This window comes from Enhydra lutris, unplaced genomic scaffold (assembly GCF_002288905.1).
Source record: "Enhydra lutris kenyoni isolate GAN:26980312 unplaced genomic scaffold, ASM228890v2 scaffoldscaffold26, whole genome shotgun sequence".
NCBI classification, from domain to species: Eukaryota; Metazoa; Chordata; class Mammalia; order Carnivora; family Mustelidae; genus Enhydra; species Enhydra lutris.
Window position 1 is genome coordinate 6940471 of NW_019154110.1, and position 17608 is coordinate 6958078.

At 53.0% G+C, this 17608-nt stretch overlaps 1 protein-coding gene across 1 annotated transcript in view; it reads left to right on the forward strand.

Annotated features, from left to right (window-relative positions):
- LOC111151765 (rhomboid like 3) overlaps nucleotides 1–17608 on the forward strand; it is a 47321-nt gene that overhangs the window by 10654 nt on the left and 19059 nt on the right. The window contains exons 3-5 of the mRNA XM_022509949.1: nucleotides 6019–6177; nucleotides 10358–10582; nucleotides 14848–14996. Of these exons, the coding sequence (XP_022365657.1) occupies nucleotides 6019–6177; nucleotides 10358–10582; nucleotides 14848–14996 (533 nt within the window). The remainder of the gene's footprint in view (nucleotides 1–6018; nucleotides 6178–10357; nucleotides 10583–14847; nucleotides 14997–17608) is intronic.

A 17608-nucleotide genomic window follows, 5' to 3' on the forward strand; every position in this document is an offset into this window, starting at 1 on the left:
GCTGGGGGATGGGGGGGTGCGGGGAGAAGTAGTGGCGCTGTCCTGGGTGCTGAGCAGGCAGATTCCTGGCTCCTGCGGGGCTGTTCTCTGCGAGCTCAGCCCAACCTTCCCTGAGGTCAGTCCCTGCTTCTTCAGTCTCTCTGGAGAAGCATCCCCCTCAACCCTTGGGTTGCGGCTGGGGTCAGGCAGTCTTCTAACTGTGGGAGGCCTCCAGACTAAGTATCAGTTGGACTTGAGGGCCTTTGCCACTCAGACAATGGAGGTAAAAGACTGGTTGGAACCATGGACAGAGGGTCCGGGTTCCACAAAAGGAGGAAATGACTCTGTGGGTTCATGCATCTTTCCCAAAGAGTGTTCGATGGCGTGTTGCTGTGGAAAGTATGATGCTCAAAGGTCCATTAAGTTTGGGAAATGCTGGGCTGGACAAAATCAGACATGTCTCTTCACTGTGAGAATTCGTAGCACCCTTCCTATGGTTTTACGCATCAGACTCTTGCAAAAGCGTTTCCCAAACTTATGGGACCTTGGAAACCTTATTTTAGACACCATCTTGGGGCTGGTGTTCCACAAAACACACATGAGGAAACTCTGAGCCAGGGGCCGTATTTCATACACAGGCAGGACAAAGAAAGACAAGGAAGGGCAATACTGGGGCAGGTTCCCATGGAGGAACCTAGAACCATTCCCATCTTGACCACTGACTCGCATCCTAACCTTGGGCTAGTTTCTTTTGCTCTCTGCACCTGTTTCCCCATCCAGAAAATAAGGTGCGATGCCTGGCCCGTGGCTGATCCTTGGTAAATATTTGTTAAGTAAATGAAGGACCAGATTGGATGGGGTCTCTCAAATCGTGTTTAGCCACATGATCCTAATGATAGGAGAGGGCAGGCCCTGGGCCCGGTTGCCTGGATGGGAATCCGTCTGCACCAACTGCTGGCTGTTCAAACGTGGCCAACTTAGCTCTCCATGCCTTGTACCCCTCCTTCCGAAAATGGAGCTCATAATAGTGTCTACCTCAGAGTTTTGTTGTGAAGGCTAACCATTTTTGAGGGGGGAAGGGGCACTCGTAATTATCATGCTCAGGCAATAGGTCTCCAGCAAACCAGGACATGGTGAACAGGGGTTTCAGTGAGGTAATGCCCGAGACCAAGAGGCCATTCTGCTTATGTAGTTTCTGTCTGTCGTTCAACTGAGTGCTATGCAGAAGGCCAGTTCGTGGAACAGCTTCCCAGTGGGGCCTCCTCAGCAATACCCTCCCACCCTCTCAGGGTGTCAGAGCCCCTAAAACTCTACAGAACAGTTTGAGAACCACAGAGATTCTTTTCAGCTCTCCTGGACCACAAATTCTGATTCCCTGGCCTGGTGCCCGTCTCCCCACTGACACTGGGTCCCTCTAAGGGCACAGACCTCACCCCCGAAGTGCATCACTTTATCCTGATCCCAAATGTCCCATCAGCCCTTTGACTGACCAAGGAGAGAAGATTGGCAACTCCCCATGGGCTGTATGGGTTGTGGATTTCTTTTTTTTTCTTTAAAAAAAAAAAAAACACTTTATTTGTTTGAGAGGGCGCGTCAGCACAAGCAGGGGGAGCGGCAGGCAGAGGGAGAAGGAGAAGTGGGCTCCCTACCGAGCAGGGAGCCCAACGTGGGGCTTGATCCCAGGACACTGGGATTATGACCTGAGCCTAAGGCAGACGTTTAACTGACTGAGACACCCAGGCGCCCCTGGATTGTGGATTTCTTTCCCCAGCCTCCCTTTGCCTATGGTGTGCTTATGTGTGCAGGGACGGGGATGGACCCCCTTACATCACCCTGAGAAGGGAGAGGGCCTACCATGTGATTAGAAGAGAAACTGAGGCAGTGTGGTTGATGATCTGCCCAAGATGGCCCAGCAGCTGGGGTCAGGGTTCCTTTGGAAACCCTGCCCCTCATCCTTGCCCCAAAGGAGGGAAGCATCCCTAGGTGGCAGCAGTATGGAAGGTGCTGTGTTCTTTCCCCAGTCTAAGCCATGAGTGCACCAGGAAGGGAGTCCAGGTCGGGAGGTGGGTTATGTGACAGGGTGAGTGTGGGGCCCCAGGCTGGAGAAAACTGGCGACCTGGAGGATTAAGGGGCCAGAGGGCTGGATGGTGCTGGGATTAAAGGTCCCTGAGGAGCCTCTGGCAGCTCTTTTTATGGTGGAGGCAGGTGGGCGGGAGCCCAGGGAGGGTCAGCCCTCACTCTGTGCCTCTCTCCTCCCCCTGCTGCCAGCCTCCTCGGCTGGGGCTTAATGTGCACTTGGCCTGCCCCCTCCCTCCACGGTGCTGGGCCCTATTCAGGAGGCAGCTGCGAGGATGCTCCTGACTCCCGGCTCCCCGCTGGGCCCCTGCCTGAGGCCCTTTCACAGCCCAGTGCCCCCACCCCCACCCCCACCCCCCAGCCCCCATCAGGCTGCCTGGAACCTGCCCAGCCCAGACCTCATCCTGAGAGTGACCCACTGCTGAAACTGGATGAATCCAGGGCATGGGGCATGTGGCAGGGGGGGTGCTTGGGGGCATTCCACACATTATTAACGAGGAAAATTGCATTTGTAGGGTTTCTTTTCCCAAAAGCTCCAAACCACGGATCTTATTTCCCCCCAACCCCATACCCAGCCTTGAAGGAGTCCCAAAGGCTGGATGTGTCCAGGAGGGCCAGCCAAGCCCCTGCATCAGGGATGCTCCCTGCTTTGCTTTGCATGAGGCAAGAGGAGCCAGACACTGAGTCCCTGCCACCCTTGGCCCTCAGCCCTGAGAGCCGTGGCCCCGCATTTGCTTGATCCCGCTGCAACTTGAGGGGATGCTGGGCACGCCTGATAGATGAGGCAATTATGGCTTAAGACGGTTACTCTAAATTATACGAACTAGTTAGTGGCTGAAACAAGAATGGGGTTTTGCCTTGCTCCGTGCAACCTCCTTTAGAAGCCCTCAGTTTTATTCTGGGGCAAGGGACCTACCTCTGTCCATCTTCTGCTTGAGTCCTCTCTCTCTGATTCTCTCTCCCTGGGTCTCCTTCCCTCTGCCCCACCCCCACCCCCACCACCGTGCCCATGGTCTGCCTCTGCTCTGGCCCTCTTCTTCCCAGGTGGTGGGCTCTGAGGGGGGTGTAGAAGGCATCCTGTGCGAAGCCAGCCCGTTTCCTGCCTCTCCCTCCCCACTAGGCACCCTCTGTTATCCCCGAGGCCTCATTATTAGGGTAGTGATGACCCCCATTGTCTGGCCTGTCTGGCTCTGGCATGAAAGGTAGAGTTTTGGCAGAGAAGGGAGACTCGGCCTGTTTCCAGCTCATTCTGCGTAGTCTGGAGCCTGTAACGTGCTGGGGGCAGGTCTGGTGGGGGGGAGGGGGCGGCTCCTGGAGCCACAGGGCAGCCCCTATCACTAGGACAACAGCAGGGAGCCCTGGAGTGGGGGAGGGAGAGCAGGGGAGCAGGTGGTTCTTTGTCTGGAGCTGGAACAAGGGCGAGGGGCCCTTGCCTGATCCCAGTCCTCCACCCTGCTGCCCTCCCGAGCCTCTGAGGCAGCCCCAGGGAGGGGATTGGTGTCCCAGCTCTTGAATGAGAGGCCATTGGGCTTTCTCCCCCAGACCCGGTCAGGAGAGACTCTACACTGTGGGCCTATCACCACCCCCCCTGCAGTGCTCATGGCGGGGTGGCACAGGGGAAGACTGGATTTTCCCAGGACTCAGCACTGCTTCTCCACCCCCTATGCTCACCCCCAACCTCAGCCCACTTAGCACAAGGGGCCACGTGAGGCCAGGCCAGTAAGTCAGGGGGCCTGTGTCAGCCTGTGGGGGTACAAGGGGTCCCAGGTACCAGAAACAGACCCTCACTGGCTGTCATTGCCCCTTTCCCATCCAGGCCTCACTTTCCTATCTGAGCAATGGGCGGGGGGGAGGTTGGACAGGGAGGGCCTATCAGAACTGTTGCCATGAGCAGCTCTTTTGCTTTCAAAAAGTCTGTGTGGTGTGGACCATGAGACTCCTCGAGTCCCCCTCCTCTCCCTCCTCTCCTCTCTTTGATCCTTCACTTTTACTCCAGAGCCCTAGAGCAGCCCCTGGAGGCTGAAGGTCAGTGACCCCCAGGTCTAAGCCACCACGATGCAGAATGCTGCTTTCCAGGCACGTCCCCTAACCTCTCAGTGCTCCTTTCCCTGTGCCTCGATTTCCCCAACTGCAATATGGGGCTAGTAACAGGACCTGCCTCATGAAGTTGTTGTCGGGGGTCAAAGAAATTACAGACCTAAAGTACTTACAGAGGTGTTTGGCCCCATGAAAATAGCAAATTTTTATTCCTTTTTTTTTTTTAAAGATTTTATTTATTTATTGACAGAGAGAGACACAGCAAGAGAGGGAACACAAGCACAGGGAGTGGGAGAGGGAGAAGCTGGCTCCCTGCTGAAAAGGGAGCCCGATGCGGGGCTCGATTCCAGGATCCGGGGACCATGACCTGAGCCGAAGGCAGATGCTAACGACAGAGCCACCCAGGCGCCCCCAGCAAATTTTTATTCTTAAAGATCTTTATGGTGCAGGGAGTTGCTGAGTTTCCTGAAGTACTCAGTGGTATGAATCAAATGGGTGTCAACCCTGGAACCTGGTATTTGGAATGGAGGGTGGGGACACATGTTTTTAAATAAGCCTCTTTTGGGATGGCTTCCCTCCTTGAGTTCTGGGAAGAATTTAAACAGCCCAAGACTTGTGACTCTTGGCTATTTCTCTTGGGTTGTCTTAGAGGTACTACACACTGAATCAGCCTTCCTAAAATAGTCTCCATTGACCTTTTCTAGAAAAGGGAAATGTGGGCTTGCTCATCTGGGTCCCCCCTGTACTGGCCACAAGGACATCCATGGCCTCTGTTGGCCTTTTCAAAGCTCAGCTGCCCACCAAGGTGTCTGTGGGCTTGGCACCTTCGTGTGGGGAGGCACATGGTGAACAGGACAGCTGCCAACATTGGCGAGAGATGGTTCTCGTCACTTTCTAGCAGGGTATGTGCTGGCGGCAGGGCAGATCCTGGGTTGGGGGAGCTCTGTGTGGAAGAAGGGGCTGCGGAAGAGGTACGGGAAGTCTGGGAGCTTCTCTGGGAGAGAGGAATGAGATCCTTTTCTACTTGAACCGATGGTACTTTCACTGGAAGATTGGTATCCTTCTGTTGGTCCCAGTACCCACCATGTATCTATCTGCCCAGGAAAGGTTTACAGAATGCCAGTCATGCCAGGTTCCTGCTAAATCCTGGGGTCCGCCATGCCACTGGCACCTGAGACTCGGCAGCCCAGGGAGGAGCCCCAGGTAGGAGATCAGAGGGCTGGGCAGGCTGGTGGCCAGAGGTCTGCCCGACGCACAGCAGAGAGCAGCCAGGGCAGCCTCTGTCCTGGGGAGTCCCAAGACTGTACAGAGTTGCTGGACAGGGTGAGTCAGAGTCTCCCCGGGAGACGAGGTTGGCAAGGGGCCCCTGGGCAGGGGGACGCAGATATGCAAAGCTGCACAGTGTTTCTGGGGAGCCCCACCCAGGCCCATGTGCATGGCTGTGGGTACATGCGAGTGTGGGTGTGAGAGGTGCCAGCAGCCATGCGTGGCCAGATTTGTAAGGCTGGGCCCCTGATCCCTGGAGCCCTGGGGCCTCAGCAACCCCCACTGGGCTCCTCTGGGCCGTGCCCTGGCAGTTCCTCATCTTCCTCCCCTCACTGCCTTTTCCTTCCTGCTCTTCCTCTTGTCCAGGGTTAGGACTAGAGGTGGACAGGAGAGAGCTTAACCTCTCTGAGGCTCAGTTTCCCTATCTAGGCACAAGGTGGTTGGCTTGGGTGATCTCAAAGGGCTCCAGGGCCTTCTGGGTCTTTGAGTGGTTGTCCATGCCCTATGCGGGTTCTCCCATGGGGGCCTTGGACACATCGCAGACTCGGCCTAGGCCTCTGTTGGCAGAAGGGCTGGGGACAGGAGCCAATGTGTGGTGATGGAGACGGGACACCTGCAGGGCCCCACTGACCCCACTGCTGTCTGTGCTTCTCCCTCAGTTTGACCCTGGGAACACAGGCTACATCAGCACAGGCAAGTTCCGGAGCCTCCTGGAGAGCCACAGCTCCAAGCTCGACCCTCACAAAAGGGAGGTGCTCCTGGCTCTCGCCGACAGCCATGCAGATGGGCAGATCTGCTACCAGGATTTTGTCAACCTGGTGAGCACCCTGGGGCCTTCACCGCTGGGAAGGGGCCTCTTCGGGGGTTACGGCTAAGAAGAACTTTTTACAGAATTAATGGGATCTGTTGGTGCGCAGTGTTGAAAATGTCCAGGCTTCAGAAGGTGAAAGGGCATCACCGAGGAGCTGGTTTCTCTGTGTCTCTTGGTTCTGCCTTCTGCAGTGTCAGCATGTACCCAAAGCCCCTGACACCTCCAGACTCCCCCATGTGGCAGCAAAGTGGCTGCAGCTGTTCCAGCCCTTACAACCTTGGGCCTCACCATGCTGGGGAAGAGATTGGGTCTCCTCTGTGGTAGTCCCCACACAAAGCCTGGGATTTCCTCCCTCTCCTTGGGTTAATTTGGGTCTGGTGGGATGTGTTGGTTGACTCAGGCCCATCAGTTCCCATCCGTGGAGCCGGGGGTAGGGTCAGTTCCCCGGAGAGGGAAGGCTGGGAGTAGGAGGTGGGAAGGAGGGGAGCTGGGGAGTGGATGCTGGGAGCACTGGGGACATGGGTGAAGAGCTCCTCAGACCTGCTGGCTGATGTCCTGGGTGGTCGGAGGGGCTGAAGACAGGAGGCCTGTGAACCCTGCCCAGGGGTCCAGGGTCTTGGAGCAGGGATTTCCTCCTCACTGGGGGGTTACTGCTGTGCTGTCATGGGGGCCACTGTGGAGGGGTTGGGGTGGGGTTCGGTGGGGTTCAGCAGGAAGCATCCCACCAGGTATGCATGGGACATGAGTAGAAGCTAAATGATCCAGCAGGATGAATTCAAGGCCAGACGATTCCCCTCGGTTTCCCTGGTGGCGAAGCAGAGATAGTCACTCCTTTTCTTGTCACCCATGGAGGAGCAAGAGTAAAATGATCTGTGTGAGGTTTCCCAGGCTCCTGGAATTCAAAGAGACTGGTAATGGGGGCGGCCAAGTGCCAAGTGAGCTCTCTGATCTGGGTGTCCAGGCTTTGGAACGGTTCTCATTGCCTCTTGAGGGAAGCCTGCCTTTGCCCAGAGGTGATTTCAGGGAGCAGCTGTAGCACTATTAGGGGTGAAGAAATAGGCTGTTCAGAGTGGACTCAGAGAGCAGATCTCCTGGAAGGTAGGGGGACAGAGCTGAGCTAAATGGGGGAGTGGGGACAGTCAGGGTTCATGGGAGGAGGGGCAGTGGAAGTGAGCCCTGTGACTTGGAGCCCAGCAGTGCCACCAAAGACCAGGTCACAGGTTTGAGCCTGCATCAGCTCATCCATAGCCCAGCATGCCCTGGGCCTGCCCGGCTCAGGATCAGGGCAGAATGAGGGCTTTGCTGGGCCAGTGAGATACTTCTGTCTAGCTGCGGGTCTATGGGGTCTCCTGTGTGAACTCCACCAGTGAATGGCTTTTTCCTGTCAGAATGTCTGTATTCATGTTGTAAGCTGGAGCAGCAAGCCAGAGCCTGGATTCACGTGAGGAGGGCTGTCCTGCAGACTAGGTCTAAGGAGGAGCCCTCCAGGAGGGAAGCTCTCAGGAAGGCAGAGTGCCTAGGGGCTGGAGTCAGGTAGACCTGAGTCCCTTTACCTTTGCCTTTCACAGAGAAAGATCTCCTGAGGGTTTTCTCATTTGTAAAATGAAGCCAAAGGAATCCCTCTTCAGAGTTGTCCCAAGGATTAAATAAGATGGAATATTTGAAAGATTTTGTTATCTCTAATGTTCTTCCCCCAGGTGAACTCCCCTGCATCCTTTGTGAGCCCTTCCCCAACCCAACCCAGACCCAATGAACCAGCCTTATCCTGAACGCCCACAGTGCTTTGCCCAGGCCTCTCTTAGAGCACAGACCACATTGTATTATAGCTGGGTGGCCAAGGTTGTCATGTATAGGTGTGTAGGTTGTGTACTGTGCAAGGAAGCATGCCAGTAAGATGAATGGGGTCTGAAATCTGGCCTGGGCTTTTTTCACCAAAGCCTATAATGGGTGCATCCACCTGCAAGAGAAGATTCCCTTATCTCATGGCACAAGAGTACCCTTCAGGCTGGCATGGGCTCTGGAATCAGATGTATCTGGAATTGAAGCCTGACTCTTTGGGTCCTTGAGAAAGTTGCTCACCTTCCCCAAACTTTAGTCCCTATCTTTATTTTGTATTATTTTTTTTAAGTTTATTTACTTAAGTAATCTTTGTGCCCAGTGTGGGGCTCGAACTCACGACCCCAAGATCAAGAGTTGCGTGCTCTTCTGACTGAGCCAGCTAGTGCCCCTAGTCCCCATCTTTATAATGTGAGGATAGTGTTATGCACCAAATAACTAGCATTTGCCTCTCCTTGTAAGCCCCAGGAGGCCCGAGACTCAGCTCAGTTCTAGGCACATCAGGCTGCAGGCGAATGGTGGTTGTTCGTCTGCGCATTGCTTCTCTGTCCTCGAGGCAAGCCCGCCCCTGGCGTCAGTCTTCAGGGTGTGGCCAGAGCTGTGTTGTGACTAGGCTGTGCTTATTCCGGGACTGGGAGAGAGGACGGTAAGAGTGGCCGCCAAACAGGTTGACAGGGGTGCCTGAGCGACTCAGTCGACTAAGTGTCTGCCTCTTGATTTCAGCTCAGGTCATGATCTCAGGTCATGAGTTTGAGCCCCGTGTCGGGCTCCGCCCTGAACGTGGAACCTGCTTAGGATTCTCTCTCTCTCCCCCTTTGTCCCTCCTCCCTGTGCACTCTCTTTCTCTAAAAATAAATTTAAAAATCTCTAAAAATAAATTTTAAAAAATTTGTAAAAAAGGGAAAAGATAACTTTGACAACGTGATCCTGTCTTGAGCTAGCAGTGAGTGAACATGGAGGCCCAAGGCCTGCCGGTGTTTCTAGAACGCCTTCTGCACCACCAAGAACCAGATCCGAGCTTTGTAGGCATGGAGAGGATGAGAATAGGGATCAATGGAAGGGGTTCATCTGGGAAGGCCTATGGAGGGGCCGAGCCTTTAGCCAGATTTTGAAGGTGAAAGACTATAGAACCGAGGAAAACAGAAAGGGGACTGAAGACAGAGGCTGATTCCAGCCGGCCTGCTCTGAACACAGACCCTCTCTAGCGACTCCCTCCTGATACAGCTTCGTACCCCTGTGCCTTGGTCTGGCCTAGTTCATCCGGCCAGCCCTCTCTGGGCTTCTGTCATTAGGTTTAGCCAAATGCAAGAGAAGATTCTTGCTAAGAATCTTCTAAGGCCACAGCCCCAGGATTATGTTGATAGTCTCCACCTTAGCTCCCCAGGCAGCCCTGTGGCTCTGGGGCTGGGAGAGCTCTGTCACCCCATAAGAAGGGTCTAGAGCGTGGTCGTAGAGGGCAGGTGTGAGGCGACAGAGGTCCTGGGAGGCTGGAAGGCAGCAGGACTGGCCACTTGGTCTCTGGGAGTTAGGTTGGCCACAGAGTGAGGCATCCAGGACTGCAGTGCGGATTCATCATGGCAGCTTTAGGCTGTTGGGGGTAGGACTGGTCCACAGACAAGGTTCTAGAACCAGTTCTGGGCTTGCCAGGCATTACAGGCCCCTTAAAAGGCCCTCGGGAGTGATGGCCTCCCACAAGCACAGCTTTGGGATCTAGTTCTAGAGACCTCTCTACAAACTCGCCCATCTAACCAAGGTCTGCTCACCTCTTCCCAAGGGAGGATGTCCTTCCGTTCTCACTCAGTTACCACCTCCTCCAGGAAGCCCTCCCTGATCACCACCACAGGACCCTGCTGGGCTTCCGCCTGCTTGCTCCCTCAGCAGCCTTCACTGGGAACCACGATTGCTGCTTGCTTACTTGTCTTGAGGGTGCATCCCTTGTGTCTGGCAACGTGCTGACACTTAGTCGTTGCCCCATAAGTTGTGATGGACGCTGACGGATAGGTGCATGGAGAGAAGGAACGTCAAACATGACTATAGGTTCTGGAGCCTTACTGGGTTTGAATGTGGTGGATTCTTAAAACTCCGTGATTTAGTAGAATGGGGTTATTCCTAGTCCTCGTCTAACAGGTAGGCTAGTTAAGACTATCCAGTGAGCCCAGCACACGGGAAGAGCTTAGAACCATCTCGGCTGTAGAAGAGCTCAGTGAATACTGTTTCTTGCTATTACAGAAGATGGGGGAAGGCGGGATGAGGCCTGGTTAGGCCCAAGGAATGTGCTGGCCAGGGAAGCGGCTCAGGGCTCCGCTGAGACCTCCATTCTGACCCTTCGCCCCACCGTGTGTCCCGCACAGATGAGCAACAAGCGGTCCAACAGCTTCCGCCAGGCCATCCTGCAGGGGAACCGCAGGCTCTGCAGCAAAGCTCTCCTGGAGGAGAAGGGGCTGAATCTCTCCCAGCGGCTGATCCGCCACGTGGCCTACGAGACCCTGCCCCGGGAGATAGACCGGAAGTGGTACTACGACAGTTACACCTGCTGCCCCCCGCCCTGGTTCATGATCACCGTCACAGTGCTGGAGGCAAGGACTTGGATGGGGGAGGTGGGAGAGGGGAGGGCGCTGCTCAGCCTTGGCCTGAAGGGGGGGGTGGGCGGGAGGGGGAGCAGGAGGCTCTTGGAGACCCCGGGTGGGGGGGTGGGGGGGAAGGGCGGCATCTTCTCCCAGTGGCTGAGGATCCATTGTCGTTTGCCAGCCAGGCCCCATGACAGTGCCTGCAAGTGTGGCTCCAACCCTTGGACCACAAGGGACATCCTGAAGATTATTACCAAGCGAGCCTCCCCACAGCAAAATCCCCATATTTCCACCTCTACCTTAAGCGAGGCAACACAGGCTGTGTAATAAGTTTGTTGATTTGGGGGTAGTTAGCCGGGCTAAGTCCTTAAAAACCAAGTTATTTTAGTTCCTCCCTGAGTGGGTAACGCGGCCAAGTTCTTTGCTCCCCCGGGACTCCATCTCCCACCTGTAAAGTAGGGGTAACCAGACGTGCCCTTCTCCCATAGGACTCCTCTGTCTTGAGCCAGAGTGGCTGGTGGTGCCTTTGGAACCCAAAAACATTACAAATGCACATGGGAGAGGTTGTTTATGAACAGGTAGATGTGGACTTCACATATTTTGAAAGAACATTCTCCCCTTCGGGAATCCTCTATACCTATTGTTATTCTAAACGTCTTCTGCTTATGCAGCAGAATCTGAACAGAGGACTTTCTGAATCCGTACCCAAGTGTGAGAAACTCTGAATTCTTCCAGCTGTTCAGCCTAGAACCCTGTGGGCCCCCAGCCCCAGGTCCTGAACGGCGTGCTGTAGTCTGCAAAGGTTTCTCTTCCAGAGCCATGGGCTTAATTACCACCCCCCCAACGCATATGTTCTTGTAAAGTTGATGCCGAATGCGAATCCTTAAGCCCCGTGGCATCCTCCTTCTTTTTTCCTAAATCAGACTAGTTGGTCTGTATCCCCGCGCGCCTCCGTTTGTTGTTATGGCTTCACTGGAGTCCACGTTGAAGATGCGATTTTTCTGAGATATTCTTGGAATCGTTCTCCAAATGCTTTCTGTGTTGGTCTATTTATTAAGTTCTATTTGAGGACCAATAATAATGAGCTGCCTCGGGAGCTGTATTTGTTGCCAGGCCACCCGCATTGTGAAAGATGGACAGAGCGGTTCCCCTGGAGAAGCCAGGGGAGTCCTGCTGGGGGGCCCGAACCCCACACTAATTATAGCTTCATTTGCTGCGTGTGTGACGGGTACCCGGCTGGCTCTCCGTGTGCTTTACCCCATTCAAACCTCACAACCACCCTGGAAGGGTAGGCGTTGGCATCCCCGTTTCCAGATGAGGAGACCAAGGACCAGAGATTTCAAATAACTTATCCAAGGTCATCCAGAGAGGCCAGATTGAGTGTCCAGATTGGTTCCAAATTTCCAGAAACTTCAGCCATGTAAATTCAAACCACCCATCTGGAAGATAATACGGAAATAACTATTTCCAAGTACTTGTACTAAAGCCCAACGCTTTTGTTTTACATGCAGTTCTAGGAACTTGGTCTTCTGGTTCCATAACAGAGGCTGGAAGGGACACAGTAGGAAGTTACTAGAAGGGGCTCACGACTAGCCAGCAGCAGGGAGTAAAAACCTAGTTAATAACCTGCTGACAACCTGGCAATACAGGAGAGAACAAAAAATGTAGCAACAGACCTGAGTCTTAAAGAAACAGGAATCTGGGGCCGTTGACTGTAGGAGTGAAAAACCCCATGCGTTGCTGGAGAAGACTTCATTCCCACAGCCCACATTAATACTTGAGACGGCTTTAGAGGAGCATGCAGACCCTGTGAGGAGGAACACAGGGACATGGATGATGCATTTTGTCTTATTTTACTACTTTTGGGGTTTTTTTTTTTTCCGATTTTATGTATTTATTTGATAGAGGGAACACAAGCGGGGGAGTGGGAGAGGGAGAAGCAGGCTTTCCGCTGAGCAGGGAGCCTGATGCGGGGCTCCATCCCAGGACCCCTGATTCATGACCCGAGGCGAAGGCAGATGCTTAATGACTGAGCCACCCAGGCGCCCCTATTTTATTATTTTTTAAAAAGTTTAAGTAATCTCTACACCTGACACGGGGCTCGAACCACAGCCTTGACATCAAGAGTCATGTGTTCTTCCAACTGAGACAGGCCCCCCTGAATGATGCATGTTATTTTTAAATTTTTATTTTGTTTATTTATTTATTTTAAATTAAATTTTATTTTTTTCCTCACTGTTCCAAAATTCATTGTTTATGCATCACTCCCAGTGCTCCATGCAATATGTGCCCTCCTAATACCGACCACCAGGCTCACCCAACCCCCTCACACCCCTCCCCTCCAAAACCCTCAGTTTGTTTCTCAGATTTATTTTTATTTTTTAAGATTTTATTTATTTGGTTGGGAGAGAGAGAATAGGGGAAGAGGCAGAGGGGGAGAGAGAGAGAACCCCAAGCAGACTCCAGACTGAGCGCAGAGCCCAATGCTGGCCTCGATCTCACAACCCTGAGACCATGACCGGAGCTGAAATCAAGAGTTGGCTGCTTAAGTGACTGAGCCACTTAGGTGCTCCCAAATGATGCATTTTAGAAAAGAAATAAATACACTTTTAGGGGTAAACAAGGATGCCTCAGTCACCTGCCGAATCAGTTCATGTGGAGCGTTGGTGACGAGGCAGAGACGGGAACCCTGGGGCACTGTGGGTGGGAATGCAAAATGGCGCAGCCATTACTGGAAACAGTGTGGAGTTTCCTCAGAAAATTACACAGAACCATCATGTGAGCCAGCAACCCCCCTTCTGGGTAGACACCCCAAAAAAATCAAAAGCAGGGACACAGAGAGATACTGGTATGCCCATGTCCATGGCAGCATTATTTGTAATAGCTAAAATGTGGAAACAACCCAGATGTTGAATGAATGGATAAATGGGTGACAGACTGTGGAGTGGAATTCAGTGGGATACTATTCAGCCTTAAAAAGGAAGGAATTCGGACACGTGCTGTAACAGGAATGGACCTTGAAGACATGATGCTAAATGGAGTAAGCCAGCCACGAAAAGACGGCTCCTGGATGAGTCCTCTTAGATGGGGTGCCCAGGGGAGTCAAGTTCATAGAGATAGGAAGGAGAATGGCGGTTGCCAGGGCTGGGGGAAAGGGGAGTGGGGAGTTGGCGTGTAACAGAGACAGAATTTCAGTTTTATAAGATGAGGAGACTCCTGTGGCTGGTGGCAGCGACAGTTGCACAACAGTGTAAATATATCGAATGCTACTGCGCTGTACGCTTAAAACTGATGAAGATGGCAAATTTTATCTTACGTGTATTTTTGCCACAGTTTAAAAAAATCTACTTATGTGGAATTTCCTCCTCCCACAGATTGGTACATCAGTTATTACTGCAATTAGATTTTTTTTTTTTTTTTTTTTTTTAAGATTTTATTTATTTGGGGCTCCTGGGTGGCTCAGTCATTGAGCACCTGCCTTTGGCTCAGGTCATGATCCCGGGGTCCTGGGGTTGAGTCCCATGTCCAGTTCCCTGCTCAGCGGGAAGCCTGCTTCTCCCTCTCCCACTCCCCCTGCTTGTGTTCCCTCTCTGGCTGTCTCTCTCTCTCTCTGTCAAATAAATAAATAAAACATTTTTAAAAAGGTATTTATTTATTTGAGAGCAAGGGAGAGCAAAGACAGAGAATCTGAGGCAGACTCCCCGCTGAGCACAGAGCCTGACATGGGGCCCAATCCCATACCATGAGACCATGACCTGAGCTGAAACCAAGAGTCTGACGCTCAACCAACTGAGCCACCCCGGCGCCCCCCAGCAGTTAGTTTAAATCCCTCTGAACCCTTCCTGGCTAGCACCAAGGAGGTGTGGGCAGAGCCCATGGGACCATGTTGTAACCATTTAATACAAAATAATCAAACAGAGGGGCACCTGGGTGGCTTAGTCAGTTAAGTGCCTGCATTGGCTCAGGTCATGATCCTGGGGTCCTGGGATCAAGCCCCACATCGGGCTCAGCAGGAATACTGCTTCTCCCTCTGCCTTTACCAGCTTGTGCTCTCTGTCAAATAAATAAATAAAATCTTAAAAAAAAAAATAAAGAGAAGTGGAGGGGAGAGGTGGTAGAAAGGGAGGCTGGGTCTTGGCCGTGTGGGCGTCCCTTGTCCTCAGAGGAGGAAAGGGGCCAACTGCTGGTAGGGATTCTGAGTGTTAGTGCCAGAGGGGCAGGCGGGCTGCCTTTCGTGTAGTGACAGGCCCTCATCATCCTGTGTTTTCATCCAGGTTGCCTTTTTCCTCTACAATGGAGTGTCGCTGGATCAGTTCGTGCTGCAGGTGACCCATCCGCGATACCTGAAGAACTCACTGGTTTACCACCCGCAGCTCCGCGCGCAGGCCTGGCGCTACCTGACCTACATCTTCATGCACGCGGGGTGAGTGCCCGCCTTGTTTTGCCCTCGTCAGCGTCCCTGTCAGAAAGTAGGAGGGGCAGAGAGCCTGGACTGAAACATGTGTTTTCGTTTATTTTTGTCTTCCTGGACTCAGCACTTGAGGTAGCTCCTTGAAACTTACCTAATACCAAAACAGAGGAGTTAATTATTGACAGAGTATGGGAAAGGGGAAATAGATGGATGATGCTCAGTTTAAGCCCATGGTGAGAGCAGCATAAATGTAGGTTCTACGTTTGTTCTGAGCTTCCTAGCAGCCAAGGCAAAAAGGGAAGTGCAGTTAGCAACGGAGTCCGTTGTCTGTAGACTCTGTGTAGTATGTGTGTGTGTGTGTCTCTCTGCATGTGTGCCTCCATAAGTGAAATGAAGGATAGATTTCTTTTTTTTTTTTTTTTAAGATTTTATTTATTTATTTGACAGAGAGAGATCACAAGTAGACAGAGAGGCAGGCAAAGAGAGAGAGAGAGGGAAGCAGACTCCCCGCCGAGCAGAGAGCCCGATGCGGGACTCGATCCCAGGACCTTGAGATCATGACCTGAGCCGAAGGCAGCGGCTTAACCCACTGAGCCACCCAGGCGCCCAAAGGATAGATTTCTTGAGAGCGCCTTTCTCTCAAGGTGGTCTCCATAGTTGATGAGAGTCTTTTTGAGGAATTCTAGAAATACTGGTAGTTTCTGTTGACAGATCTGTGGCCTCTTTGGGGTCTGGCATACAGTCAGTTCTCATGGGTGCCTATGAGAAGGATCTACTGTATGGCCCCATGAGAAGGATCTACTGTCTGGCCAGGTGGCCACCTGGGTCCCAGGCCCCTGAAGAACACAGTCTTGGCTGGAGACTGTTTTTGCACCGTAAAAGCGCTGAGGTGGGAAAGCAGAGTCCCCAGACCTTTGTGATGTCTTCTACAGCCTCTCCAGAGAGAAGCAAAAGGGCTCACCGTTCACCTGGGAAAAGCTCTGGGGGTACCTGTCCCTGGGGTTGGAAATGGGAAGAGGATCACTCTGGTCTCTGCGGCTCCATCATTCCCATTCCCTAGCAGAAAGACCCACAATGGCCAGGAGGGAGCCACGCTGTGAGCCTCCCCTCTTGCCGAGCTTCCAAAACAGCACAGGTGCCAAGCCCCAGTTGAGGGGTTTTGGGGTGAGGAGGGATGTCAGTGGTTAGCGGTGGATATTTCTACTCCGAGCTGGGAGAGGGGATGATCCATGCAGGCTGACACTTTGCCTACCGTGTCCCGGCTTTGCTGTCACAGGACTGAGGAGCAGAAGGAGGGGGGTTCATCCGGCATTGGCCTTCTTGTGAACCAAGGAATTGGCTTGGTGTGGGGTGGGGTGGGGGGGCTTCCCTGACCGGGCTTCCCAGCCTCTACTGCCCATGGGATGGAACTGCCTGTCTTGTTTCCAGAACTGCCCTCTGGCCTTCCCTGAGTCTTTGTGGTGAGGAAGAAGCAGGCAGAAGACCTCCAGAGCCTCCTTGGCTATCCCCTGCCTCTGGGAGACGAAAGCCTAGAGGCCAAAGTGGACAGAGCACAGAGGCTCTTAGCTGAGGCCCAAAGAGGTGGCCTTTTTCTGGCTGGTGCTTCTGCTGGGGCAGTGCCTGCCTAGGGGAGCCCTGGGAGGAGTCTCCTGGTGTGTGATTTTGAGGGGGTCCTCTTGGATGGTGCTGCAGCTGACGGGAGGTAGGGATGGTTGGCCAGCATGTGCGGCGAGCCCAGCAAGGTGACCTGTGATCGGGGAGGAGGACACACTCTGGACTGGTGAATCCAGAAATCAGTGCGGTAGAGGGGAAGGAGTTCAGCTTGGGAGGCAGGAGCTCTGGATCCCTCTCACCTGGCATCTCCTTGTCTCCGGCTCTCGTCTGTGAACCAAGGACTGGGTCTGATGCTACCACCTGGTTCCTTTCCAGTGCATTTGTCTGATGCTTCTAACCATTTGGCGGGCGCAGTCAGTATGACTAGAAGACTCCAGGCACAGTGGGAGTTTTGGACAGAGCCCCATCTGTCTGAGCTACCTTGCAGGCGCTCTCCTGGGCAGGAGAGTGGCACAGCATTTGGCCCCTGCAGACCAGGTCTGGGGCTGTGACCCAGGCCAGGGTTGTCCCATGGTGAGCTCTGTTACCCTATAGCTTGACCATGCAGATGCTGTGGGCGCAGTTTAAATGAGATAATGGATGTTAAAGTGTTCGGTAAACCTAAAAGCACATATGTGATGTATAGATAGTAATGTTACAGTTTTTCCTAGTAACAGGTGCACTCAGCTAGATACCATTTAGCAACAAGAGCTGGTCACAGGTGTATGATAGCATAAAAAGGGAAGTATTCCCAGAATAAGAAAAGCCAGCCCTGGGGCGCCTTGGTGGCCCAGTTGTTAAGCATCTGTCTTCCGCTCAGTTCACGATCCCAGTGTCCTGGGTTCAAGCCCCTGCATCCAGCTCCCTGCTCAGTAGGGAGCCTGCGTCTCCCTCTCCACCTGCCCCCCTGTTTGTGTTCCCTTACTCGCTGTCTCTGTCAAATAAACAAATAAAATCTTAAAAAAAAAGAAAAAGAAAGAAAGAAAGAAAGAAAGAAAGAAAGAAAGAAAGAAAGAAAGAAAGAAAGAAAG